The sequence below is a fragment of the Saimiri boliviensis genome, chromosome 15 (assembly GCF_048565385.1).
Source record: "Saimiri boliviensis isolate mSaiBol1 chromosome 15, mSaiBol1.pri, whole genome shotgun sequence".
In the NCBI taxonomy this organism is placed as follows: domain Eukaryota; kingdom Metazoa; phylum Chordata; class Mammalia; order Primates; family Cebidae; genus Saimiri; species Saimiri boliviensis.
In genome coordinates this window covers 25,558,769-25,586,193 of record NC_133463.1, presented here as the reverse complement: position 1 = coordinate 25,586,193, position 27,425 = coordinate 25,558,769, and the positions used below count along the sequence as shown (strand labels likewise).

The 27,425-nt window shown below is 36.1% G+C and overlaps 1 protein-coding gene across 11 annotated transcripts in view; it reads left to right on the top strand.

Moving 5' to 3' along the window:
• STAU2 (staufen double-stranded RNA binding protein 2) overlaps positions 1–27,425 on the top strand; it is a 327,272-nt gene that overhangs the window by 245,438 nt on the left and 54,409 nt on the right. Inside the window, exon 13 of one of the 11 annotated variants that reach the window (XM_074386788.1) lies at positions 3,574–25,827. The exons of the other annotated variants lie outside the window; for them this stretch is intronic. Coding sequence (XP_074242889.1) covers positions 3,574–3,612 — 39 coding nt within the window. The 3' untranslated portion in view covers positions 3,613–25,827. Of the gene's footprint in view, positions 1–3,573; positions 25,828–27,425 lie in introns of those variants that run through there. 11 annotated transcript variants of the gene reach the window in all.

The window sequence follows — 27,425 nt, the reverse complement described above, 5'->3', positions numbered from 1 at the left end:
ATCAATAATTTTTATTTAATTGGGAACATACTTCCTAAAATATTATGTTACAAAGGAACATCTTACTGTAACTTCATGGGTGTTAGTTCTGCCCAATTATTAGCCATTAAAAAATCCAACTTTAAGAAAATATTTTCCACAAATTAGGTAATTTGGATTCTGGGTTTTTGAATACCAGCAGAAGGAGCCCTGAGAAGCATCTCCTGTGTCCTACTTCTGCACTCACACTCTACCCACAAGTGGCTAACAGAAGTGGAAACCTGCTTTCTTTCTCTTCTCCAAATAGATACTTTCTCAGGATTAGCTGCTCCTGGAGAAGAAGCAATAGATAATTGAAAACATCTTGATTTACATTTATATTTTGGTTGAATTTGTGAGCCAAAAGAGCAGTTGACAGATGTCTTGGCCAATAAATAATCATTTTATTAAACTTGCTTTTAGAAATACTTGTTGAATTTTATACCTTGTTTTTCATTAAGGCCAAAATTATGAATTCTATGATGGGTAAGGGAGAACAAAGGCAAAGAGAAGTCCAAGATTCTTTCCCCAGAAAAACATGTTAATATCATAGTAGGATATGCTCGGGAAGCTCTGACCTAAGCTTTTACCTTTAGAGGCTTAGAGTCTGGGAAATGTTTTACTTACACGTACTGGGGAAGATTTATAGAGAAGTGAAATGTCCTAGTACACTTTCACAGATAAGGCATCTGGAGTGTGTGTATACAGGGTGTATAACATAATACCAACAAATGTAATAGATATTTAAAATTTTAAGATGTTGAATATAAATACACAATTCTAAAATAGATCATAATTTGCCATTAATATCTGTTTTCTTTGTATAGAGATGTATTTCCATTTAAAAGCCTAATGTTAGTCAAGATAAATTTTGAAGGCCTAAAGTATGTCATTCTCTTTTTCTTATTTAATCACATTTTAATGAGAGTTCAGTACTTTTATTTAGTAAATATTCAACTGGGAGGGTTTCTGCAGTTTTTTTTTTTTTTTAAGTAGGAAAGTTTGCACAAAAGAAGTATTTTCTTATTACCAAATTAGTTACTTTGAAGTATCTGGCAGATTACATCAGTCTCTTATTTGAACTGGTACTACAGAAGACATCTATTGTACATCATTAGTGATGCATTAAATTGGTTATTTATGTTTTAAAATCTAAGCATAGTCGAATCTTTTGTGTTTGCCTTCGAAGACTGCTTTTATAATACAACATTTTGAAATGAGTAAAGTTGTCTTTTTGGTTTAGTTAATGCATCATCGGAGAACTTAAAGATTTTAGCCTCTAACCACTCATCTCCTTGTTTAGCAGAATGTGAGAAAATTATGCAAATTCCTTTGTATTTTAATGAAAAAGTAGTATTATTTGTGTAATCACTTTAATATTCAGAGGTAAGAAAATAATAAAACAGAAGACATTGATTATATTATCAGTCTTAATTTAGTCTTCTAAACATTTAAACAGAGTAAGTTTAAAATATACTGTGTAATATTATCATGGTCGTATAACACTGGTCTCTTCTTATTGCCACTAAGATCATATGGTTATTTTTAAAATTGAAAATATAACTAGCAGAAATTACATTTTCAACTTTTTTTAAAGTATACCAATGATGAAAAACAGGGCCAACAATATTTTTTTTTACTAATCACTGGCAGAAATGAGCATATTTGTTAAAGTTACACAAAATACTGTGTAACTTAATGCTAGGGATAATTTAACTACAGTGAGCCTTCAAATCTGTGGATTCAAATAACCAGTGATTCAAAAATAATTGGAAAAAAAATTCACAAAGTTTCAAAAAGCAAAACTTGAATTTGCCACATGCCAAGTAGTATGTTGAATCCATACCAATGAAGTGATATGTAGGCATTGTATTAGGTATTATAAGTAATCCAGAGATGATTTAAAGTATACGGAAGATGTGCATAGATTATATGCAAATACTATGCCATTTTATATAAAGGACTTGAGCATCTGTGGATTTTGGTATCCATGGGCGTTTCTGGAACCAATATTCCATTGCTTCTGAGAGACCCCTATATAGGAATAGTTTGAACTTTTTGCTTGCTTAATGACTAAATATATACAGACCATAATAGCTTGACAGATAGACTGGCAAAGAATGGGTCTTGTGCTTTTTTGAACCCCATATGGTACTGGACACCTATATGTTATTTAATAAGAACCCTCAGTGATTACCTCATCTCTTAATTCTCTGAAAAAGTATAATATAAATAAAATAAAGGCATGGAGCCCCAGCGTCTTGTCTTCGACAGAGGTATTTCACTTCTGATTAGAGTTATTCCATACCCCTGTGGTCTAGAACCCATATGCAAGGATAGCTTCCTTCTGGGACTTGTTTTCTCAGTAGTTGCTCTTTACCTTTATCTTCTTCTCCAGTGAAAGCTCTCCCTCAACTTACAAATGTCATCCTAATTCCAACGCAGTCTTCCACCTCCACCATTCTGTCTCTTTTGAGCTATTATTTTCTTCCCTTCCTCAATTGCCAACCTTTTCCTACTTTCTCACCACTTCTTCACTCTTAGACAACATAGTGCATACAGGATGGTTACCATCCCAGACACCATTGCAACTGCCCTGGCTGCAGTCACCCCTGCCCTACTGATTGCCAAATACAAAGGCCTGTGCTCAGACTTCCTCCTACCTGCTCTTTCTGCAGGATTGCCTCCCTCCTTTGTGGAGCCGCCTTTTGCCGTGACTGATTCATCCCTTCCTTTTGGCTCTTTGTCTTCTGCTGGCCCCTTAAATGCTGTTGTTCCCAGGGCTTTATCCTTGGTATCTTGGGTTCACTTGGGTTCTATCCACTTCCAAATAGTGCACTACTGGCCACGTTTTGATGCCCTCTCAACCTCAATGTTTAGCCATGACACCATGTATCAGTTAGGGTTCTCCAGAGTAACAACTAACAGGATATGTATGTATTGCCAGAGTAGGTGGGGGTGAGACTGATTGATTTTAAGTAATTGTTGCACATGATTGTGGGGGATGGCAAGTCCAGAATGTATACTGCAAGTAAGTGGGGTGGAAACAGGCAGAGTTAATATTGCAGTCTTCAGTTGAAGGTATGCCAGCAGGATGGAACTCAAGCATGATTTCTGTGTTAAAATCTTAAGGCAGAATTCCTTCTTCTCTGGGAATCCTCAGTTTTTGCTCTTAAGGTCTTCAGCTGATTGGATAAGGTCCACTCACATTATGGAGGGTAATATGCTTTATTTGATCAACTGATTATATATGTTCATCACATCTGCAAAATATCTTCATCTAGGCTAGTGTTGGACCAAGCATCTGGGCACCACAGCACAGCCAAGTTGACACATAAAATTAACCCTCACGTTCCCTTAACAGTTCAATATTTATGTCTCATGGAATAGTTGAAAAACATGGGTACAGCTTTGACACTTGGTTCGTATACTCACCAGCTGGGTTGCCTTGGGCAAGTTTCTTAATCTCCCCAAATAGCAATTACCTTGTTTACAAAATAAGAACTATAATTATTAGTCTATATGTTTGTCTTTATGATTTTCTTTTTATGTCAGCTCCATGCCTATCATAGTGCCAGTTACACGAATACCTGAAGAACAAATGAAGTGCATAAAGATGAAAGCTGTAAAGAGAATTGAGTTTCGATGTCACCCCAAGGGAGAGCTAGATTTGGACTTCAGAATCAGGGTAAAGTTTTTGACTCACAAAATTTTCTAGCAAAAAAAGTAAACATGCATACCTACTAAATGTATAGTGTGTTTATTTACCTATGGAATCAATGCAGGCCACAGCATATACACACATATAGACTGTACTGTGTACATATGCTCTGTGGCCATTTGTTCAACAGACACCGACTGTCTCCTAAATGCCAGGCAATATGCTAGGCATGGGCCATCCTACCTTTAGAGTTCCCATGCTTTTGCCTTTATTAATTTTCTTCACTGGTCTCTGACATGTAATAAATAATTGCCTGGAGGAATTATAGGGGACTACAGCATAGCAATAATGTTTACCTTTCCTCCCCCTCCCCACCCCAGAAATAAGGTAATATTATGTGGCTGGCTGGCTCTGCTAAATGTTCATTAAATAATATAAATCATGTAGAAAGTGAACTTCAGCTGACATGATTTTATCTTATTGGCAAATTTGCAAAGACAGTGTGTCCTGTGCTAGATATTAAGAAATCAGTATATAATGTTGCCACCTATAAATATGTTTTATCATTACCAGCTTTCATTGTGTATTTGTTAAAACAAAATGTAGAGAATTGCAGAAACACTTTTTGTATTTTGACAAAGCATGTGAGATGTTTTATTCACTTCTTTTAAAGAAATTCTGTTATGGTAATTATAGTGATACAGAAACACTCCAGTGTGTTATTACTAGTCTGTTAAAAGTTTGAGGGGGAAAGATAAGGTTCAAAAGATTATAGTAACGTCAGGGAAAATGTTTATATAATTTCTGTAAAGTTTGGTATAAAAAACGGTAAGCTAGTTGAAATTATGTATGATTGTACCTGGAGATAAATCACTTTCAGAGGTTCTATTGCAGGCGTCCCCAAACTTTTTACACAGGGGGCCAGTTCACTGTCCCTCAGACTGTTGGAGGGCTGCCACATACTGTGCTCCTCTCACTGACCACCAATGAAAGAGGTGCCCCTTCCTGAAGTGCAGCGGGGGGCCGGATAAATGGCCTCAGGGGGCCACCTGTTCTATTGCAAGTGTAACTGATAACTTGAAAAGTGGTCCTGTGATGCAAGTAGGTTCTACTTCAGCTAATAGCTGTTTTGTTTTTGTTTTTTTGGGGGGTTTTTTTGAGACAAAGTTTCGCTTTTATTGCCCGGTCTGGAGTGCAATGGCAGTCTTGGCTCACCACAACCTCTGCCTCCTGGGTTCAAGTGATTCTCCTGCCTCAGCCTCCCAAGTAGCTGGGATTATGGGCATGTGTCACCATGCCTGGCTAATTTTTTGTATATATATATATTTTTTTAGTAGAGAGGAGGTTTCTCCATGTTAGTCAGGCTGATCTTGAACTCCTGACTTCAGGTGATCTGCCCACCTTGGCCTCCAGAGTGCTGGGATTACAGGCATAAGCCACTGCACCCAGCCATAGCTAATAATTTATACATTTTTCTCAATTACAACCTGAGTATCAGCTTTTGTATCACCTGTTTTAATGAACATGGCCTTTCCCAATAATGAGTTGCCAAGAATTATAATGATATTTATTATTGAATATTGATTTGCTTATACAAACGTGGTTCACTAAAATAAAGCTCTTTAATAATCTTAATAATTTAGACTACATGAAACAAAGCAGAAATTAAATAGCCTTATTGCCGTAGCGTGATTTTGGATGTTTATTCATTTTAAAACCAGTCTTACGATTCTTATGATTACATAAAGATCTAAAGCTTCAGATTAAAGCCAAATCTGCATCACAGAATATGAAATGGGGACTTGGCAATTATTTAATAGACTTAAGCCAATTTAATAGATGAAGTAATCCACTTTCTGTGAGGTTGAGTTCAGAAGATAATTGCCAGTTCTTTGCTTCTTAATAATTGTTCAATGTTAGAAAAAAAATCATCCAGAATTTTAAACTGCCAGATAAGAATTAATGAACCTTTCCTGATGAAAGTAGATGTTCCATGGAAACGTTTGATCTATGATTTTCATATACTTATGCTGAATTTATGCTAATTTTATTAATATATTAATTTTGATAATAAAGTAATAAAAGTTTAAAAACTGAAAGGACTATTAGCAACTGTCTAGGTCTGTGCTGTCCAGTACGTTAACCATTAGCCACATGTGGTTATTGAGCATTTGAAATTTGGCTCATCCAAATTGGGATGTGTGCTCTAAGAATAAAATGCCCACTGAATTTGAAAAGCAGCACCAAAACAAAAGAATGTGAATGATCTCATTAATAATTTTTTATTAATTAAATGTTGAAATGGTAATATACTGTGTTGGTTAAATAAATATTAAAATTAATTTCATCTGTTTCTTTTTACTTTTTAGATGTGGCTATAAAAATTATATATATAGCCTGCATTATATTTCTGTTGGACTGTGCTGGCCTAGATCAACACTTTTATTTCAAAGATGAGGAAATCAAAGCCCAAAGAAGTAAAGGGATTAATCTAAACATGTACAGCCTGTAAATGGCAGAGCTGATACGCAAACCCAGGCTTTGTGATACCTGATACAGTTTCTAGCACACTTCCTTCAAATGTGGCAGTTACAACACACAGACACATATACATTCCAGAACATATGCATCTAAGTAAGCTTCAGCTCCTCCAAAGTAGTCATCTTTGCATCTTGGGAGGCTGTGTATGTATATTTTAATAATACATTTAGGTGTCCACTTTCAGAAACATCTTTGGAATTTTCTAAACATTCTTTTGATAGGAAATTTGTGTATTTTTGAGGTGACTTTGATTTTTTGAAATAGCTACAAGTTATATGGAGGTGTCTGCTAAGTAATGCCCTGTCTGAATATGTGTTCACAAAAGAAAGCAGCTTCTTGTGTGTACATACGTGTGTGGGGGAGACAAAAGACAAACTACAAACTTGAGGTGGACAGTCGTGAAAGAGAGGGTTCCAAAATGGAATTCTACAACTATATGAACCAATTGTCGCTTCCCTAGATGAATGTTCATAAAACAATACTCATTTATGTACATAATATTTAGATATTTTAATCGTTGTTTTATAGTCACATTTTTCATTAGATAAATCCATAAATAATGTTGACTATACATTATATATATATATATATATTTGGCTTTATGAATTATTCCTTTATGATTTAAGTGAGGGCAATATTTAATATTTATTCAAATGTGGGCAAATTAAACAATAAAAAGTATAAATTTTTACTGACATTTTATTTGAACACAATAAGGAATTGAATCATTTGGCAAAGTAACTGACATGTTTTTAAAAATAACTTGTTAGAAGAAAAATGTAAATGTTTAAGATAAACTTCCTTTAACGTTTTGACTATTTCTTATTAACCATTAGAAAATCCTCAATTCCAGTTAAATGGCAGAATACTTCTACTTTATTTGCTATCTGATGCTAAGTATTTGTATACCTGAGAGGAAAAAGCATAATTTAACAGCCTGCAAAATGAAGAAATCCTTCTGAGGTCTACTATACACTATAATATTATTATAGATACTCAATATCTATAAATTACTGACTAGCATAAGCATATTCCCTTATATGTCACCAAATTTTATATATAGAAATGTACATGGTGCTTAAAATACCTGGACAGACCAACTCACTACTAATTTGAATATATCAGTTTCCTTGCATGATATTTACACCCAACCATCCTAGAATGTGGTACAAAGTAGATTTATTGTTTCCATTGAAAATGAAAACTATCATACCCAACAAATAAGAATAAAACAAACAAGAATAAGAACTCCTCTCTTTATCAGCAGAACCTATTGATTTATAAATGGGAATACAATGTAAGCTTTTAATATGAATATATGATAGAAGAATCCTGAGAATATGTGCTTCGTTCCACTTGTCCTTCTGGGCTTTGCAGCATCTTATGGTTCACCTCCGTTTTAATGGCTTAACACAACTGGAAGGACTTTGCTTTTCCCTCTGCATACATGCAAATCAGTCATCTACAAAATTTAACATGTTATTTATTAACCAAACTTCCCTTAAAATTTAAGCTCATATTTCATGCAAGTTTTAGGATTTCTAATTACAATGCAAGTGGCGTGCAATTTACTGTTGTTATAGATTGTTTTTAAAAGAGTCTTTGCTCTGAGCCATGTTGTAGATTTTTAATAGAAGGTGGCACAAACTCTACTGTACTTTCATATTGTCTAAAATGTGGAAAACTTTGATACTCAAATCAACTGATCAAGCAGAACCAGATTTATTTTATATCTTCTTTTGACATTTGCCATAGATGAACTTGAAAATTATTCAGTCATTCTATGTCTTAGAATAAGTTAAACTTCATTGAGTACAAAAATAAACAAGTGTCTATTAATAGAGGTGAAAATGTCAGTTTGGAAAAATGGTATTTTGAAAAATTAAACATGCTCTTTGTAAATCACCTGCCATCATGCATACACACACAATGAGAGAATAAGAGAGACAAAGAGAATTTTGAGGTGAATACCCACATACCTACCACCTAAATTGTATAATTAATATTTTGCTAGATTTGTTCATCTCATCTCTCTATTTAAGTGAGTCTCTTTTAACCCATCTCGTTTTTGAATTGGATTTAAAATAAAGAAATAGACATCTGTATACTCCCTCCCCCGCAAGTTCTTTAGCATAGGTGTCATTAAACGTGAGTTCAGTATTTGCTTATGGTTCCCTTTTACTTTTGGGATAAAGAACAACGTATACAGATCTTAAGTGCACCAGTTGACAAGTACTGATCATATGCTTGTGCAACTCAGACCCCTATCAAGACATAAAACATGGTCATCACAATAAGAAGTTCTTTCATGTCCCTTTTCAGCAAATCTCAGCCCACACGACCCTAAAAGGCAACCGTTGTTCCAACCCTTATGTAAATGAACTGTAATCCTCCTTTTACTCAGTAAAGTGTTTTTGAGATTCAGTCCCGTTGTGTGTATCCATGATTTGTTTCTTTCTGTGCTAAATAGTATTTCATTGCATAAATACAGTTTGTTTATTCATTTTCTTTTTGATAGACACCTGAGCTGTTTCCAGTTTGCTGTGAGCATTCTTGTAAAAGTCTTTTGCGGACATGGTTTTTTCTCTTGCATCAATCGTTAGAGGTGGAATTGCTGGGTCATAGGGGAGGTGTGTGTTTTATATAAGAGACCATTTGACACTCTTCGTCAGCGATGTATGAAACTTCCAGTTGCTACATATCCTTGCCAACATTTGGTATTGACCTTTTAATTTTAGCCATACTGGTGGGTGTGTAATGATATCTCATTAGGGTTTTAAATTGTTACTCCCTAATGACATAACGTTGAGTACTTTTTCCTGTGTTTATTGGTTATTTATCTTTCTTTGTGAAAAGTCTATTCAAATTTATGTCCATTTTAAATTAGGTTGTCTTTTCATTGTTAAGTTATAGGAGTTCTTTATACATCTTATCCAAACCCTTATGTTTTGCAAATGTTTTAGTCTGTGGCTTCCTTATTCATTTTCTTATCAATGTGTTTTCATGAGCAGAATTTTTAAATTTTGATGTAGTTCAATTTATGTTTTTTATTTTATAATTAGTTATCTTTAAGAAACTTTTTCCTATTCTCAATTTGTGAAGATTTTCTCCTTTGTTTTCATCTAAAAGCTTTATAGTTTCAGCTTTTACATTCAGGTCTAAGGTAGACCTCAAGTTAAATTTTGTATGTGATGTTAGGAAGAAGTTGAAATTTATTTTTTCCACATGGATATTCAGTTATTCTGACATAAATGGATTTTCGTGGCATTTTTTAAAAAATCAAATGACCAAATAAGTGTAGGTCTGTTTCTGGGCTCTCTATTCTGTTCCATTGATCCATTTTCTATTACTACTGTAGCTTTATATTAAGTGAATAATGATTTTTAACAGCTGCATGTATCCAGTATGTATATATACCTATATTTTACCACCAGTTTAATTTCCAGCTTTGTCTTACCATAAAAAAGTACTGCCATGATAATCTTTGCAAATATATCTTTCCTCACTTGTTGAATTATCTCCTGAGTATTCTATGTGTAGGAATGTTGGGTCAAAGGATGAATGCATTTTTCATTTTGATGTGTAAATCCAGTCTGTGTTTTACACTCCCATCAACGTTTGCATTAGAGTACCTGTTTCCTCATAGCATATGAAGAATTAAACTTCCAAAAGATGAATTTTAATAACAAGAATTAGTAAACTTGGATCCTAAGAGGTTTATGTATTTATGTGTGTGTGTATGTTGATGGGATTGGCATTTACTTTTCTTCCTACTTTTTAACTCTGAATCATGTACAAAGTATTTTCAAGAGGGTACTTATCTAGGAAGCATCTTGTCAGTTGGAGGTGATTTACTCAGCCTTGGATTCCATTTTAGCATTGGCTGGTAATGACCGTGCATTGATGGAGGCAGAAGGAGAGGTTGACTAAGGTAATGAGGACTGCTGTGATTGTGGAGTCACCTCTGAGAACTTTCACTGAACTCTGTACTTAGGCTTTCCAAAACAACGAAAAGAATTATTGAACAATAGAAAACAGTCTGAGCTCATTTAATGGATACCTGGTAATTTTCTGACATAATAGTAGCTTGTATGGCATAGTTTACAATGCTGATCTGAGTCAGTAACAAAGAAATGCTTTATTGTTTTTGTACTCTCTATTTCCACCAAACTCCTAAATGTTGAAAGTAGAAAACACATTTTGGTACTGGGCCTCTTCTCACCCCAGCCCCCACCTCTCCATCTTGGTGATGTGGGGAAGGAATTTTCCATTAACTCTCTTTCTCTGTGGCCAGCTTAAAGGAAAATAATCAAAACATGCCAAATCAGAAAAACACTGAACCATGAGATTTTACTGTTTAATGGTTTCTTCCCTTGAGTATTTTTACATTGCTCAAAGAAGGCTACTTCTTAAGGATAAGTATAGTGAACTAATTTTGAACTGAGGAGTCAGAAAATGGAAGTTCTAGTCTGAACACATCAACAAGTAAATATTTGGCAAATCACTTAAAGCTGTGTAGGCCTTAGTTTCCGCATCTGTGAAATCATGGGTTTGATCTTTGTTATCTTCAAGATTCTTTACTGTCCTAAATAATTATTTGATTGAATCTGTTCCAAATTTCTAACTTAGGATAAAAGTTTGTTTGAAAATAAGATTTTATATGTAACTTAGCTAATTTTTTTAGTTAAAAAAAAAAAAGCAAAAGTACACATTTTAAAAAATGCATCTAAATGGCTTGAACAACTATTTCCCCATCCCTACATGCTATGCCTTCTTAAATAATCCCAGAGTAAAGTCCAGGACAATTTTTTGTGCACAAGTACACACAGAAATGTTAGGGGAAATAGACTGTATGCCTGCCTGTTTAAGTTACCTGTTGAGAAAATAGGCAACTATTGACAAGTCTGATTCATGGCTGAGTGACTGCTCTGCTAGCCTTCACATGATCCCCACAGAGCAAAATCTTTGACCGCCTGCTAAACAAGGTCTGTTTGAAGTTTCTTTTTAACATTTCCAAAACGTTAATTCAGCAGGATGTCTCCTCTGGGGTTCTCCATGTCACCAAATCAGCAGCTGTTGAAATCCATTCACTTCAGCATGAAATGTTTTCATAAGTGCTTTTTTTATTTGTGACAACAGCAAAGTAAATATAAGACTAAAATTCTACCTCATTCAACATTTACATGTGTTAAAACTGCTTCTGATTGTAGTTTACATTCATGGTGTTTATTTCCAGACATTAATACTAACAGACAGTTTTACTGCAGAGGATTTGAAATCAGCCTTGCCTGTAAAATATACTATACCATGAATTTCTTTTCAGAATACTTTAAACATTCATACTTTGAATATGTAAGAACTTATGACTTTAAAGCAGAAGTGTATGTTTCTTATGAAGCTCTAATTTTTGTGATTTTTGTGTCATTTTTGTACCAGTTTAGGGTACATTTAAATCTCCAGATGAACTATTTGTTAATTTTGCATGTCACTATCTATCAATCCTTTAAGAAATTTCCTACTTTAGAAGGAAAATATTGAGCTTCCAGAGAAATTAACAGGATAAAGTAATGTAGAATTCTTGTGGTAAAGAACTGAGGACCAGCAAAATCTGATTGTAAAGATAAGGCACAGCAACTTCTACAGATTATATTGAAATGTTTGAATAGAGTTATACTCCTTAGAACTGGAATCTTTTATTCCTTCTAAGTAAAGGCAGAGTTAAATGTGAGAACTGCTACGTTGTGTCAACATGGATTGAGCTAAGTCCCTTTCAATGTTTATTCGGGTTTTAAAGGACTTAAGTGTAGTTTTATAAGTTCATTAGCTTGCTTCATTCTTTGAGATGCATTTCACCTTCATATTATCAAATTTCATTACATGCAAAGAATTATCAGATCAACCCATTATACAGCCTAGCAGCATGAAGTCTTTTTCCATCTATAGGGAGAATATTGTGTAAATCAGTCTCTCGGGTTTCAGTGGGAGGCAGAGGGTTGCGCGGTGTCCATTTGTCAAGTTGATGGCACCGCAGTGAGGTTACATTAGCTTGTCTTTGAACAGAAGTGAAATCTTATGCGAAGCTCCCCTTGCTGTCATTTACACTAACATCCATCCTCTTAAACCAAGGCCTCTGAGAAAAACAAAGTGATGGCACAATATAATCAGTCACTCAAGTTGTCTGTCACCTGTTTTCTTAAGGAAATGACTTTTAAGTTACTGGAGCAGAGAACTGTAGAAAATTAACAAAGGTTGTAGTAGTAAAAGTAGGTGGAATTTTTAAAAACTGCAGATGTCTTTCTGAGAAGATTTTATATGCAGAATGCCAAAAAGGACTTCCCCCCTCTCTTTCATAATGAATCTCATGAAAAGTATTACTTCCTGAACAATAGACCTACTGCTGTTAACAACTGGAGTCTTTCTTGCTTAATGTGAGTACATGTTAATGCTCCTAAGAAACTTTCTGCAGAACTGAGTCTATAAAACTCTCAGCCACAGTAGGTCCTCTGACAATTAGCTCACCAACTTTGAATTCAGAGCTATCCAAATTTCAGTTATGTAATCGTAAATCTTGCATAGAATAGTAAGCTGCTTTACAGCAAGTGGTACTTCAAGTATAAATGATTGGAATTTCATTACTTAATATTACACATAGACAATTCCTTTAAAGCCCTAACTGTATTGCCAATGGTGGTCAGTCTAAGTCTGGTGATCAAATTTGCAGGTTTTATTTCCCTAAGCCTGCTTTATGGGCTGAAACGCTCAGGTCATTTGCACCCTGTCTCATTCATCATGAAGTAGTTAAACTCAGATTGTTAAACCAGGAGAGATTAGCTGACAGACAACGGTACATTAGATTAAGACCGCCATCAGTTGTACTTAACTATTTATCCATCTCATTTGTGTGTCATTTATAGCAAACTACTTTTTTTAAAATGGAATTTAAAAGAAGCCTGAAGAGCATTTTTAAATGAGGGAAAATAAACTTATTGCTTTATAGTGTCTTTTCAATAATGCAATTAATATTTTTTATCATTGTCATTTGCCCTCTCAGTAACTAATATTGAAGGTGTCTTGAAAAGGAAATAATGGATCATTGTGCTTAAACATAAAGGAAGTCACTATTTTGTTTGCTTTACAGACGTTTTTTCTTTAGTTACATTGTTGGTTTTTAAAAAGTAATAAATTTGAAAAAAAACAATTCCTTCTGCTGAAATTATTGCTAACAGCAGTACCTCCAATCTTCTTTACAACTATTCTGGAAAATCCCTTAAGAACTGATAGAAAAAAAAAAATTGACTCAGACCTCTTAGTATCTGGGAAAGAGAAAGTTAGATTATTCAGAAAAGAAATAAATGAGTACTTATTTGATTTTAGAGCTCAATGTATTTTACAAAATGCCACTGTCATTAATTCCTCTGCCCTGCAATGAGTTATTAAACATTGTATTGTATAGAAGCTTTATTGTTTTCTTCTCTTTTGAAACTTATGAGAACATTTGGAATTGGTGAACTTCTGAGAGACCCAGGAGATCAATCTTGATTAGTTTATTTTCCTTAGCAAAGATTTTGATAGCCTGGTATGGCTTTTTTTTTTTTTTTTTTTTTTTTTTCAAGGATTCCTGATTTCCCCTGTTGAGGGATGAAATATTGTTAAAAGCAACTCATAATGAAACAGTGAAAAACAGTTTAAGTAACTGAATCTTTCATTGTCAATGAGGAGACCTCAGATTTGAAAGACTCATCTTTAATTGCCCTTTTCCTCATATTTCTTCCCAGTGTAACCTCAAGGTGATTTTTAAAGTTATAACTTAATTGGGTGGTCATTTTGCCTTTGCTTTGGAGCGATTTATTACAGCTTTATTTCCTTTATTACAGCTTTATTTCCTTAAACTAGCAAGACATAAATGCTAGGATCTGTCTGATCAAAAGCTATTTTACGGTGAATTTGGTATTCTAAATAGAAAACTAGAACCCATTTTTGTATTTGAACATTCACAACTGGAATATAAACATAGTGTCAAAAGCACTGTAAAAATTCAGAAAATTATATATTGTTTTCTGATTTTAGTCCTATCATTTTATTTGGAATTTGAAATTATGTTTACAAGTTAAGGTTATTTAAAAATTCATACTCTGTAAAAGAGTACAATCATATTACCCCTTTGTGTTTTCAAGAGACAAAAAGTATTTATGGTAAATGTTTTATTTATTCACACATATATTCCCTAACATTTACTAAGTGCAAAGCATATGCCATGAAGCAAACTAATTGGCCTAGCTTAAATAGTTGAGCCACACAAAATGTTTTTTGTTCATGGTAAACAGATTTCTTTCCAAAAGAATTTATGTAAGAAAATTTGTGTTTCAGAATTACTGATTCTTCAAAATATTTTATCTCAATCAGCTAACGTAGGTTGTTATTTACTAATTTTTATGTTATAGTTTGTACCTAATGAGAATTTATTTTTTGGTTTTTAAGTGGAGTTTAACCTCTCATTTTTTGGATACCAAATTTTGGTTTTCTGTTGTACCAGTGGTTAATCTGTATTAAGCTCATTTGTCCTGGGATTCTTTGAACCGTCGTTCAGTATTGATAATAATGCCATAATATTGCCTTGTACAGATATGTGTAAAGCTCTTAAGATGTGCCAAGGTGCCTTATGTGGGCTATGTATAAGAAAAGTGTTCCTTTTCAAATTGCCGAGTGCAGCAGAGTACAGGATCAGGCAAGACTTAGACATTAAACAAACAAACCAGAGGATCTCCTGTCACCCTCTTTATCAAATGGAAGGGCACTTCTGTGTGTTTATGTGAAAAAGGAGAAAGAAGTAAATTCTTCATCCATAATCATTGCTATATTTGGGATCCTCTTCTATTATTACAGAAAATTCACAAGTCACCTCTTCACTTTCTTATTAATTTCCAATGGCTATTAGAGGTTTTCAGTGGGAGAGAAAGACCAGGTTCCCTCTCTTCCATACCAGTCAAGACACATTTGCCAGCCTCCTCTCCTACTACCCACCAGAGTTAATTATAGGCACTGAGTCCCAGAGTTCTTCCTAGAGGAAATTCTGGAGAATCCTTTCAAAATAAGTTATTTGCATCATTTTCCTAACTGACCCACAGATAGCACTGGCAGACTGATGGACAAGAGTGTTCTTAGGCCATGATTTTACGAAAATGCCTCTGTGCTTGGATGATGTCACAAGAGCTTACTGCCTTTACCACTTCCACCCATCTCAAGAGTTCAATGGCCAGTGAGAAAGCAAAATTTTGAAATAATAGTTTCCTGTTGCCATTATAAAAATATTTGCTTGTGTTTCTAGCTTAAAATAACACTGTTAAAAACAGGTATCAGGTGGGGCACAGTGGCCTGTAATGCCAGCGCCTTGGGAGACTGAGGTAGGTGGATCACTTGCGCCCAGGAGTTCAAGACCAGCCTGGGCAATATAGCAAGACGCTATGTCTACCAAAAATAAAAAAAAAAAAAATCAGCCAGGTGTGGTGGCACAAGCCTATATTCCCAGCTACTTGGTAGGCTGAAGTGAGAGGATCACTTGAGCCGAGAAGGTAAAGGCTGCAGTGAACCATAATCATGCCACTGCACTCCAGTCTGGGTACCAGAGCAAGACCCTGTCTCAAAAAAGAAAAGAAGAAAAAATATGGCTCAGTGGCTCACGCCTGTAATCCCAGCACTTTGGGAGGCCAGGCAGGTGGGTCACCTGAAGTCAGGAGTTAGAGACCAGCCTGACCTACATGGAAAAACCCCATCTCTACTAAGTAAAATACAAAATGCCAGGTGTGGTGGTAAATGCCTGTAATCCCAGCTACTCAGGAGGCTGAGGCAGGAGAATCGCTTGAACCCGGGATGTGAAGGTTACATTGAGCTAAGACTGCACCACTGCACTCCCGTCTGGGCAACAAGAGCAAAACTCTGTCGCAAATATTTATATAAGTAATAGATATTTTTCAGGAAAAAGAGAAATGATTTTTTTAAATTAGCTGTCATGTTTGATAAAGTAGCCATTTTTCTTTTTATACTAATAGCTAGTTGATAATATGCAAAACCAGTCTCAAGTACAAGTTTGTGACATCATCTCTTGCATAAAATATTTGTTAATATTTCTCTAGTTATATGACATTTTGAGTAACCTGGGAAGGAAGTTATGTGGAGGGAAGAAACTCTGCTGGATTATTCAAATGCTCATTTATTTGAAATAAATTACACGGGAACTTATTTTCACTAAGAGATAAACTAATAGCAAAATTAAAGTTTTCATATTTACCTTTAATGAATCAATATAGTTATTTGTTCATTTACTTATTTATTCAACAAAAAGTTGAGTGTTTACTAATGGCAGGCCCTGGGATTCCGTAGTGGAAAAACATGACTCTTGTGTTCACTGAGTTCACACAATCAATAAGAGGAAGACTGCTGTATTACGTACTTAATGGGCATAGTTACAGGTTAGTTACTTATAGAAAGAGGCCTGGCCTCTATGTTTTTCCCTCTGTCTCGACTCCTTAAGAGAAGAAGCCAAGACCCTGAAGGGTATACCCTGAACTTCCTGTCAGCCTCTTCCTCTACCGGCCCCCACAAACAGTCCTTGGCTTTGGCCAAATTACCTCATTTTCCTGGCTGTTTATTTCCTCTGCCTCTCTTCATTTTGGACTCCTTTCTCCCTACTTTTGCCTGTTTTTTGTTTGTTTGTTCTTATTTTTTTGAGATAGGGTCCCATTCTGTTGTCCAGGTTGGAGTGTACCTCCCAAAGTTCTGGGATTACAGGCCTGAGCTACTAAGCTTGCCTGTAATTGTGTTGGTTCTTGAAATCTCATTGCAGTGGCCACCTTTATCCAGAAGCATGTATTTTAATTCTCTGGCTGGTTCAGATCACTCCCTTCCCTGGCACTACTTGCACTTTGCACTTTTCTCACAAGGCCACTTGGTAACTGGATTGTAAACTCTTCGAGGGCAGAACACCATCTTTTACATTCACAGAATTGTGCCTGTCCTAGAAAGAATCAATGCTTACGTGTTATATAAATAATTTTGGAACAAATAATTTAGTTACTCTGGAAGTTGAGGTGAGAGGATTGCTTGATCCCAGGAGTTCAAGGCTGTAGTGAGCTATAATTGTGCCACTGCTCTCCAGCCTGGGTGATAGAGCAAGATTCTGTCTCTTTAAAAAAAAAAAAAAAAAAAAAGTAAGGATGTAGTTCTCAGGATAACAAAGCAACATTTTAAACAGTACCTGTAATACCAGTTGCTGGGGTTGAGGAATGCATCATAGAATCCAAACAACAGGGGCTGTTCTGGGTTTTTTGCCTGTGAAATTAGAATGTATCTACCTGAATTTTGTCTTAGAAGAAGGATCAAGTGTAATTATGATGTGAAATTACCAACTAATTAATAAAGTATGGAAAAGGTAAATACCTTAAAGTGACTTCTCTTCTGTCAGGACCCCAGTTGTCAATCCTTATTTTATTACAGAAATCTTTGTAAGTAATTTGAACTAACCTCCAGTGTGCCTATGTCTGAGTGTGATTGCCATGGAGTGCTGAGTGATTGATTTATCAGGGTCTTGCAGTGAGCTAACAGCAGAACTAGGAATCACAGACTGTTCATTTCTTCTAGTGAAAAGCAGGAGCCATAAACAGGAAAATGGGATCCTTTTGTGTAACTTGGGTGTTGGTAAGCGAGACTGATACCCACCTTACAAACTAAGATTTTTTGTTGTATTTTTTTTTTACATACTTTTATTGTAAGTAATAGGTGAATCTGGTAGAACATTTATTTAACGCTCACTATATTGCAAGTTGTGTAATAGCCAAGTTCTACTCTGCAAGATTTCCAGGGCTTCATTTCTATTCCAGAAAGAATGTTTTAAAGACTCAGGATTTCCAAATCCACCAAGCTGACCTCTATTCCATGATGTAGTTACTTGCAATAGAAATAATATATTCAGAAATAACCTTTGTCTTTTAACGTTTCAAGGAGGTTATGTTAACTTGAACTAGACTCCAATCCAATGTCTTCTTCCATACTGCCATACTTATAAATATCAAATTTTTGAAATTGGTTTTATATCATATCGTTATGTTGGCTTCTAAAACCTTATCATTTAATAGCAGTATCCAAAGGGACCTACTGATAGGAACACAGGTACTTGATGACCTCATGGTCATTGTCATACTTGTGTTTGTATGAAATGTAGCTTTTTAAATCGTTGGTGACACCGAAAGTGAACACTAATTGAAACTTAACTCTGGATATGACTGTGTTTTTCTTTGCCTCCTGAAAATTCTCCTTTCCTGACACTGTGGCTGAAACAAAATCCTTAGCATTTAAAAGAAAAGAACTAGCAGGAGCAGTGACTCTGTGAACACCACTTCAGTCAAAGTCTGATACCAAATATAGCACTATGTTAGATGCATGTAGGCATGGCCTCAGCAAGTCCCACACAGTTAATCTCCGAGTCCTGCATATCAATCACACCTCCTTCGCATACCTGGCCTGGAGCCTTAATGGAATTCCTGCTCATTATTTCAGTGATAGCTTACTTCCTCTGTTTTTCCTATTGGCTTCTCATTGTGCCAACTTCTTCAAGGAGCATTTTCTTACCTAAGCAACATTGCAATGTTGTAATATATGCTGACAGTTCATTTATACAGTCCTTCTTGTTCCAAATGTTTTTATGTTCAATTACTGAAATTTAATCAGCAGAAGAGATTGAATTTTCTCTAGATCATGCAGCTTTGCTTAAAATTAAGGTAATAGTATATTACTGAAATACAAGATTTCAAAGGTTTAAAAATTCGATATCAAGAAAATTTGTTAAGCTTTGAACTGATCACCTTTGAAATCATAGTTAAGAGCTGTATATAATGGTCACATATAAATCACATATTTTAAGGGAAGTTAATTTAAAATTATAACAAACCAAGTCAATGATTGCTCATGATTGCCTGGACAGTTTGTGAGGTTTTTTTTTTCCCCCTGATTTTTTCGTGTTCTTGTAGACATGCTTTTTGGTTTTATTTTACAGCTTCTTTTCTCCTTAATGTTATGTTGTTAAAATTCCTTTAGGCCAAGTGATTCTTTTTAATCTTTTATCAGCATGTTGAAAGCACTTTTTCTGTAACTCCATTTTTATGGTACTAGAGACTAGAGGAAAAGCTCCAACGACTCCATCCTGCAGAGTCTGTTAGAGGCCTGCACATTCTTTGCTGACCACTGATTACTCTGTATATGGGGATTTAAAAAAATTTCTTGTGTAAGGTGCAAAGCAAATATTAAATATTATTTTTGGTTCCGATACAAGGAAATTATAAGAGATATGGGAGCTCTGTTTACCATGCTTTGTAGAGAAAACCACCAATTAAGTCATCCCAGTTGGCTAAATAGCATTCGTACTTTAACACCTGCACCTTGGTGTAAGTACACGGTAGTTGGTCCTAATTTCTCAACAAGATCCTGCAAGTGAAGTCGTGAAATCTTATTTTTGAGTGGTTTTCAATCAATTAACAAACTATAAACATAATCCCCCCATTATTTCTACATGATAGAATATCTATGTCACAATTAGTAATTCTTAATTTCTCTGACTATGAAAATAAATTTCTTAATAGTATACATAGCTTGTAACCCAAATAAAAGACTTCTGTTAAAAATAAAACTTAAATACATTTTAACACAAGTAAGTGGCCTATGTTACACACAGGGCAGAATACTGAGATCACTTCTGTTACTGTCTCCTAAAAGAGCTTCTGTGGCATACAGTGCTCGTGTGAGAGCGTGTGTTTGCATGTGGTCAATTTGCAAAGTGCCAAGGCAAAGGATTTCTTCTCCTTCCTTTGGATTCCTTTCATACCTAGAGATACGTGAAAATAAACCAACTTGTTCATATGTTGAAGTGTCTATTACATTTTGCAACTAAAAAAAAGGCAGGTGGTTTTTTTTTTAGACCATAAATCTTTTTGTTTTCTTTAGTCTTTATTTTATTTATTTTATTTTTATTTTTATTTTTTGAGACGGAGTTTCGCTCTTGTTACCCAGGCTGGAGTGCAATGGTGCGATCTCAGCTCACCGCAACCTCCGCCTCCTGGGTTCAGGCAATTCTCCTGCCTCAGCTTCCTGAGTAGCTGGGATTACAGGCACACGCCACTATGTCCAGCTAATTTTTTGTATTTTTAGTAGAGACGGGGTTTCACCATGTTGACCAGGATGGTCTCGATCTCTCGACCTCGTGATCCACCCGCCTCAGCCTCCCAAAGTGCTGGGATTACAGGCTTGAGCCACCGCGCCCGGCTTATTCTTTATTTTTTTGAAGTTGTAGCCAGTAGCTGTGGTGGCCCAGGTGGAAATTCTTCAGGAGTCGGAGTCAGGGAGTCTATCTGCCAGCTCACCAAGAGACTCCTGGCAATGTGACCACAGGCCAGTTGCTCTACCTGTCTGTAATGAGGCTGTCAACACCTACCCAGCAGGGTTATAATGGGGATTAGATGAGATAATAGATGTGAAGTGCCAAGTGTGGCCCCACTCCTGGGAGGCGCTCAAACAGTATAAGCCAACAGCCACCAAAAGAATCTCTCCAGGTATGAAAGTAAATTCAAATAAAAGGAAAAAGAACCCCACCTCTGTGGGATAGCACTCAAAAGACTTATCTATACGCAGACTAACTGCACTGTAGGGAAACTTGACTCAGAAAATGGCCCACCTACTGTACTAGACCTAAAGGAAGATACAAGTGCTGCCCTGTAGAGTTGTTTTAAGAGGAGGGGATTTTTGAGTCATACTCAACTCTGATTCATCCCCACAACTCACTGGACACATGTAGTGAAAATTCATTATTATGTTCCCACAAGCAGTATTTCCTTCCTTTAAAAATCACAGCTAAAAAGTCAAAGCAAGAAATATTTCCCCATATTTTTGAAATACAATTCTATTTAAAACATTTTAGTTCTTTGCATAGTTGTTATTAGTATATAACTAACATACAACAACTTAGTCTTTGGTTGGAGCAACATTCTTTAAATGCAGGGTTGCAGAAATCTCATTCTAGCTAGAGAATTCTTTAGTTTGGTTCACCTCAGAAAAAGTTTCGTTTTGTTTTATTTTTGGCTTACTTTGATCCAAATACTTATTCTAGAATCAGAAGCTAGAAGGACTCTAGGCAGTGAGTCTGAAACTCTAGCATGCATCAGAATTCCCAGGTGCAATTTGATTTCTCAGAGAACCTGAGTGTCTCTCTTCTCCCGGCCCTCCATTGATATATAATGGCAGTGTTGCGCTTTTCTTAGACTCTGGCTTTGCAATGGCTATGCAGGATTCCAAAATTAAAACCCCAAGTGTTTTCTAGGTGGTAAAATGTGTGTGGTGACTTTATAAAGAAAAGTAAAGGAACGATTAATACAAAAAGCAAGACAGTGGTTTCCACTCAGAGGGAGAGAGTGAAAGGCAATTGGGCAGGGGGATTCTGAGGGCTCCCAAGGTACTGATAATGTTCTGTTTCTTAACCTGGCAGGTGGCTACGTGAATACTTGTGTGGTATATGTGACTTTGAAATAAAACAGCATATATGTATTCTTTTGTATGTATTATACTTTTTATGAAAAGAATTTTAAAATATTTACATTATTTAAATGACGTCAGAGTGAATGTGGCAGCAAGTATGGCACGCTGTTAAGTTTAGGCTAGCTTGATTTGTTAGCATCACATTGAACTTCTTCCTTCTGTGAGTGTGGACTTTAACCTGCTTCATTCTTTGTTGGAAGTAACTGCTTCATTTTCTTCATGCGTAAGTCAGATTGCTCAGCCTCCTACACTCCTTTACCATCCCACACTTCTAGTTTGGTTCCCACAGATTTTGTGTTTATTTGATAGCAAAGGCTTCTTAAAAGAAGCAAACTGATGCCGGGCACGGTGGCTCACGCCTGTAATCCCAGCACTTTTGGAGGCCGAGGCGGGTGGATCACAAGGTCGAGAGATCGAGACCATCCTGGTCATCCTGGTGAAACCCTGTCTCTACTAAAAATACAAAAAAATTAGCTGGGCATGGTGGCGCGTGCCTGTAGTCCCAGATACTCAGGAGGCTGAGGCAGGAGAATTGCATGAACCGAGGAGGCGGAGGTTGCGGTGAGCCGAGATCGCGCCATTGCACTCCAGCCTGGGTAACAAGAGCGAAACTCCATCTCAAAAAAAAAAAAAAAAAAAAAAAAAAGAAGCAAACTGATTATATTTGAGTTTGCAATTACAATCTCTCATAGGCCTTACCTGTGATTTTCATTCATCTCGTAGATAATGAAATGGTTTTCATTTATCTCTTAGATATAACCATCCCATGGCTGTATATTAATTCGACATGTCTACTTTTGGGGGATTTTTTTAATTCATCCTTTGGACTCTCCTTTTTCCATGTGTTTTCTGCACATTGTATTTCCAAATGCTAATAGTCTCATGTCCACAGCAAAATCCCTCTTCATGTCGTCACCAAACCTTAATATGTCTCTACTTATCACACTTCTCTTGAAAGTTATCTCTGTCTGTCATGAGGTCGTAAGTTTCTTGAGAGCAAAGCTCATGTCTTACAGCTTTATCTCTTCATTGCAAGCTCACATTTATTATACATTGAGTAAATAAAAAATATTGTACTTCAGGCAGAAAGAACAACATGAACAGAACCATAGAAGGCATAGGGAAGACATGTTCAAGGAATGGGACTATTTCAACATAGCCAGGTTGTTGAGGATATTGGGGTGGAAAGAGCAGTGGGTACTGGAGAATTGGATGGGGTTAGATTATATCAGTCTTTGATTGCCAGTGTTAGAAATTTGAACTCTGTTTTGCAGACAGTGGTGAACAATGGAAGACTTTTATGTAAGATATGACATTTTGGTTCTGTGTTTTAGAAAACAAACTTTGCTAGCATCTATGTGTTAGAGGACACCGAGGAGGGAAAGATTGGAGACAGAGAAACCGGTAGGAAGATGGGAGCAGTAGAAGGAAAGATGCATCTGGCCGTATAGGATGCTTTTTCTTTTTTTTTTTTTTTTTTTTTCCTGAAGCCATTTATTTTAATATGTCTATGTTCCTGAAGATGTTTTGAGGGATATAATGGATATGAAACTTCAGAAACTTTGGAGTAGGATATTTTATTTCAAAATGTGCAGTGAAGAGTTCTTTTTAGATCTGCACACACACACACACACACACCCCTACGCACACAAACGTATATTGTATTTAAGTATATCTTTGTTGGAGGATATTCTGCTCAAAGTTTTGATAGTTGTCATTAATTAAAAATTTGATAATTCTTAAGGCTAGTTTTCTTAAGTGTTTATTTATTCATTTTTTTCCTGCTGTATCACCATTTTTATTTTTATGTCAAACATGCATTTTCATACAACCTAACATGTAGCACAACTTTTTTTTATGTCATTGTTCTTTTATTTTATTGCATTTTAGGTTTTGGGGTACATGTGAAGAACATACAAGATTGTTGCATAGGTACACACATGGTAGTATGATTTGCTGCCTTCCTCCCCTTCACCTATGTTTGGCATCTCTCCCCATGCTATCTCTCCCCACCTCGCCACCCCCCCGTCCCTCCCCCATTTTCCCCCAGCAGACCCCAGTGTGTAGTGCTCCCCTCCCTGTGTCCATGTGTTCTCTTTGTTTAACACCCGCCTATGAGTGAGAACATGCGGTGTTTGATTTTCTGCTCTTGTGTCAGTTTGCTGAGAATGATGGTTTCCAGGTTCATCCATGTCCCTAAAAGGACAGGAACTCATCGTTTTTGATGGCTGCATAATATTCTATGATGTATATGTACCACATTTTCCCTGTCCAGTCTATCATCGATGGGCATTTGGGTTGGTTCCAGGTCTTTGCTATTGTAAACGGAGCACAACTTTTAAAGTTTCCCCCATTGTGTGAGTGTGTGTACGCGCGTGTGTGTGTGCATGCTCACACATGCGTGTTGTAGTCAAAGGAGATAAAGCAGAATAGGGAGAAAGCAGGAAGAGAGAAGAAAGTTGAATGAACAGCTGGAGGAACCCGAGCCTCATGCCATGAAGAGAAGATTCCTTGGGAAGGTTTTATTCTGGCCCTCAATTTAACTTTCAGAGAAATGGTTTTATAAGTTGACTCAGAAATAATCAGTATCTAAAATTCAAAAAATTATTTAAAAAATTAAGAAACATTAGGAGAAATTTGAACACTGGCATTTGATGGTATTAAGAAATTATTGTTAACTTTTTAAAGGTATCATGATAATGTAGTTATGAGTCCTTATTCTTTGGATATTAATACTAAAACATTTTGCCAGTGAAATGATATAGTTGTTAGAATTTGCTTTAAGTTAATCCAGGGGTTGGGGGAGTGGGTGAATGTATAGATGAAACAAAATTGGCCATGAATTGATAATTGTTGACTTGGGCATGGTTTCATAGGGGTTCATTATACTCTTCTCTCTACATTTGATGTGTAATACATTATTTTAATAAAAGAAATAAACAAGTTTCAGGGAACCGATTCAGCTACCCAAATTCACAGATCTTTAATTAATAATTTAAAATAGAGCCATCCATCAGTTTCAGCCATCCATCTGTCTATCTAGTCTATTTATCCATCTACCCACCTGCCTATAGGCTTTGGCTTATTTCAGAAAAAGATTTAAAGTGATTTTTTTTACAATACTTAATGATTTTTGGGGGGTGAAGGAATTGAGAAAAAGGCTTAAAAATAGGATAGGTGAAATATACAAAATGCATATGATGAGTTTCTCTACATTTACTAGAGATGCTTTATGAATTTGCCCATTAACTTCTTGGCAGCTCTTGTAAAACAAAGAACATGAACCGTTTTGTGAATCAGAGCATCATTTGCTAACTCTAGCTGTCAAGTGACTTGAAATATAGTCATGTAAATAGTTTGCATTGCTGCATCTTGAGACCTAGTGACAAGATATAGAAAAGTAAAGGGAAACAAAACCCTATTTTTAGAGCATCTACTATGTGTCAGGTATTAGACTAGATCAAACTTGTCAAACCTGCTGCCTATGGGCCACATGCAGCCCAGGACAGCTTGGAATGCAGCCCAAAACAAATTCATCAACTTCCTTAAAACAGTTTGAGGTATTTTTTCAATTTATTTATTTATTTATTTATTTATTTATTTATTTATTTTGTTAGCTCATCGGCTATCATTAGTGTTAGTGTGTTTTATGTGTGGCCCAAGACCATTCTTCTTCCAATGTGGCTCAGGGAAGCCAAAAGATTGGACACCCCTATATTTGGATAATTTTATAGAAAAAAAAATTCATTATACTCTTGTATAGTAAGTGAGTGCTCTGTAAGTGCTCATATACTCTGTCTTTAATCTTTACAACTCTTATCTGTTCATAATAATTCTTCTTTGCATTTGCTTTAGAAAATGTCTTTTTAAAAACTTGTCCACAAATTGTGGGCACTAGCAAATCCCTTCTGTACTTACTACATTTTCTTACTATATATACATATGTGTATATATATATATATATATATATATATAGAGAGAGAGAGAGAGAGAGAGAGAGTCTCTCTCTATATATATATTATATATAATATATTAGCCTCTATATAACTATACGTATTTAGTCTCTCTACATACAAATATATATATGTCTTGAAATATATATATATATTTAGTAAGACATAGTTTCACTGTGTCACCCGGGCTAGAGTGCAGTGGCGCAATCTCAGCTCACTGCAACCTCTGCCTCCTGGTTTCAAGCGATTCTTCTGCCTCAGCCTCCCGAGTAGCTGGGAATACAGACACCCGCCACCACACCCGGCTATTTTTTGTATATTTAGTAGAGATAGGGTTTTGCCATATTGGCCAGGCTGGTCTCGAACTCCTGACCTCATGATCCACCTGCCTTGGCCTCCCAAAGTGCTGGGATTACAGGTGTGAGCCACTGCGCCTGGCCATATATATATTTCTAATATTAGTACCACACTTTAGTGCATCAGACAATAAACACTTGATCATGATTGGTTTGTAGAGGAATATAATGAATTTTTTTCTATAAAATTATCCGAATTATACTTATCCTCTATGTTTTCAACTTTTCATCTCAACATGTCCCAACCTAATCATCTTCTGTCCCTAAAACTGTTTTTGCTCTGGCGTTCCTTGCTTGCCACAGAGAAGGGCGAGGCCCACCAATTGTCTAACGCAGAAACCTAGACAGTCCAGGTCGCATTTTTGACACTTTCCTCACCTAAATCTTGTCCTTCCCAGTGTATCCCTCCTGGTATCCCTCTGTAGAACTTCTATCCGTCTTTACTGGCCCTACCCTCAGTTAGCATTGTCATCGTTAGCCTGATTGCGGCAACGGTTCTTCCTGTGGTCAGGCCTGCCGCCCTCCAGTCCTTTCTGCACAGCCGCCAAATTGATTTTCTGAAGCACAAGGCTGTTCAGATCATTCCTCTGCTTAAATGCTCTCAAAGAAATGACCTTCAAACTTTTGGGACTGTGACTCACAATAAGAAATAAATTTAACATCATGACTCAATACTCACATCAGTATATATATAAACAAGTTTTATGTTTTCCGTCCTTCCCTATCATATTCTATTTTGATCTCTTTTGTTGAAAAAGTAGTGCTAGTTGGACCCCATGAAAGTTATTTCAGAACTAACTAATAGATGAGATCCTACAGTGTGGAAAGCGTTGCTTTTTATAATTCTCACTGTCTGCAGGATCAAAACCAACCTCTGTAACAAGAATGATGGGGCTTCCATGTGTTGCCACCTGTCATCTCTGTAGCCCCAACTCTTCCCTCCCCGCCTGATGTTCCTGTTCTCCTGAGCCTCTTAGTGTCCCTGAGTGGCACTGCTCTTTTTTGCCTTTGACGACTCTCTTCCACTCCACCCCCACATACCTGGTTAATTCTTCCAGTTCTTCAATGTCACAGGCAGTGTTATCCTGTAGTTATTTATACAAAGCGTTTATCATATACCAGCCACTATGCCAAACCCTTCAAGTGGATTATCTCATTTGTGCTCCAGTTGCCAGATGAGGTGCTCAGTAATACTTGTTGAATGAATTAACTTCACATTATACCCCTGCAGTCGTTGTTTGGAACTGGAATGGTATACATGTAAGACTCTCACTATGCTAGCATTTCTATGGTACTTACATGCCACTTCTTAGTCTGGCTGCT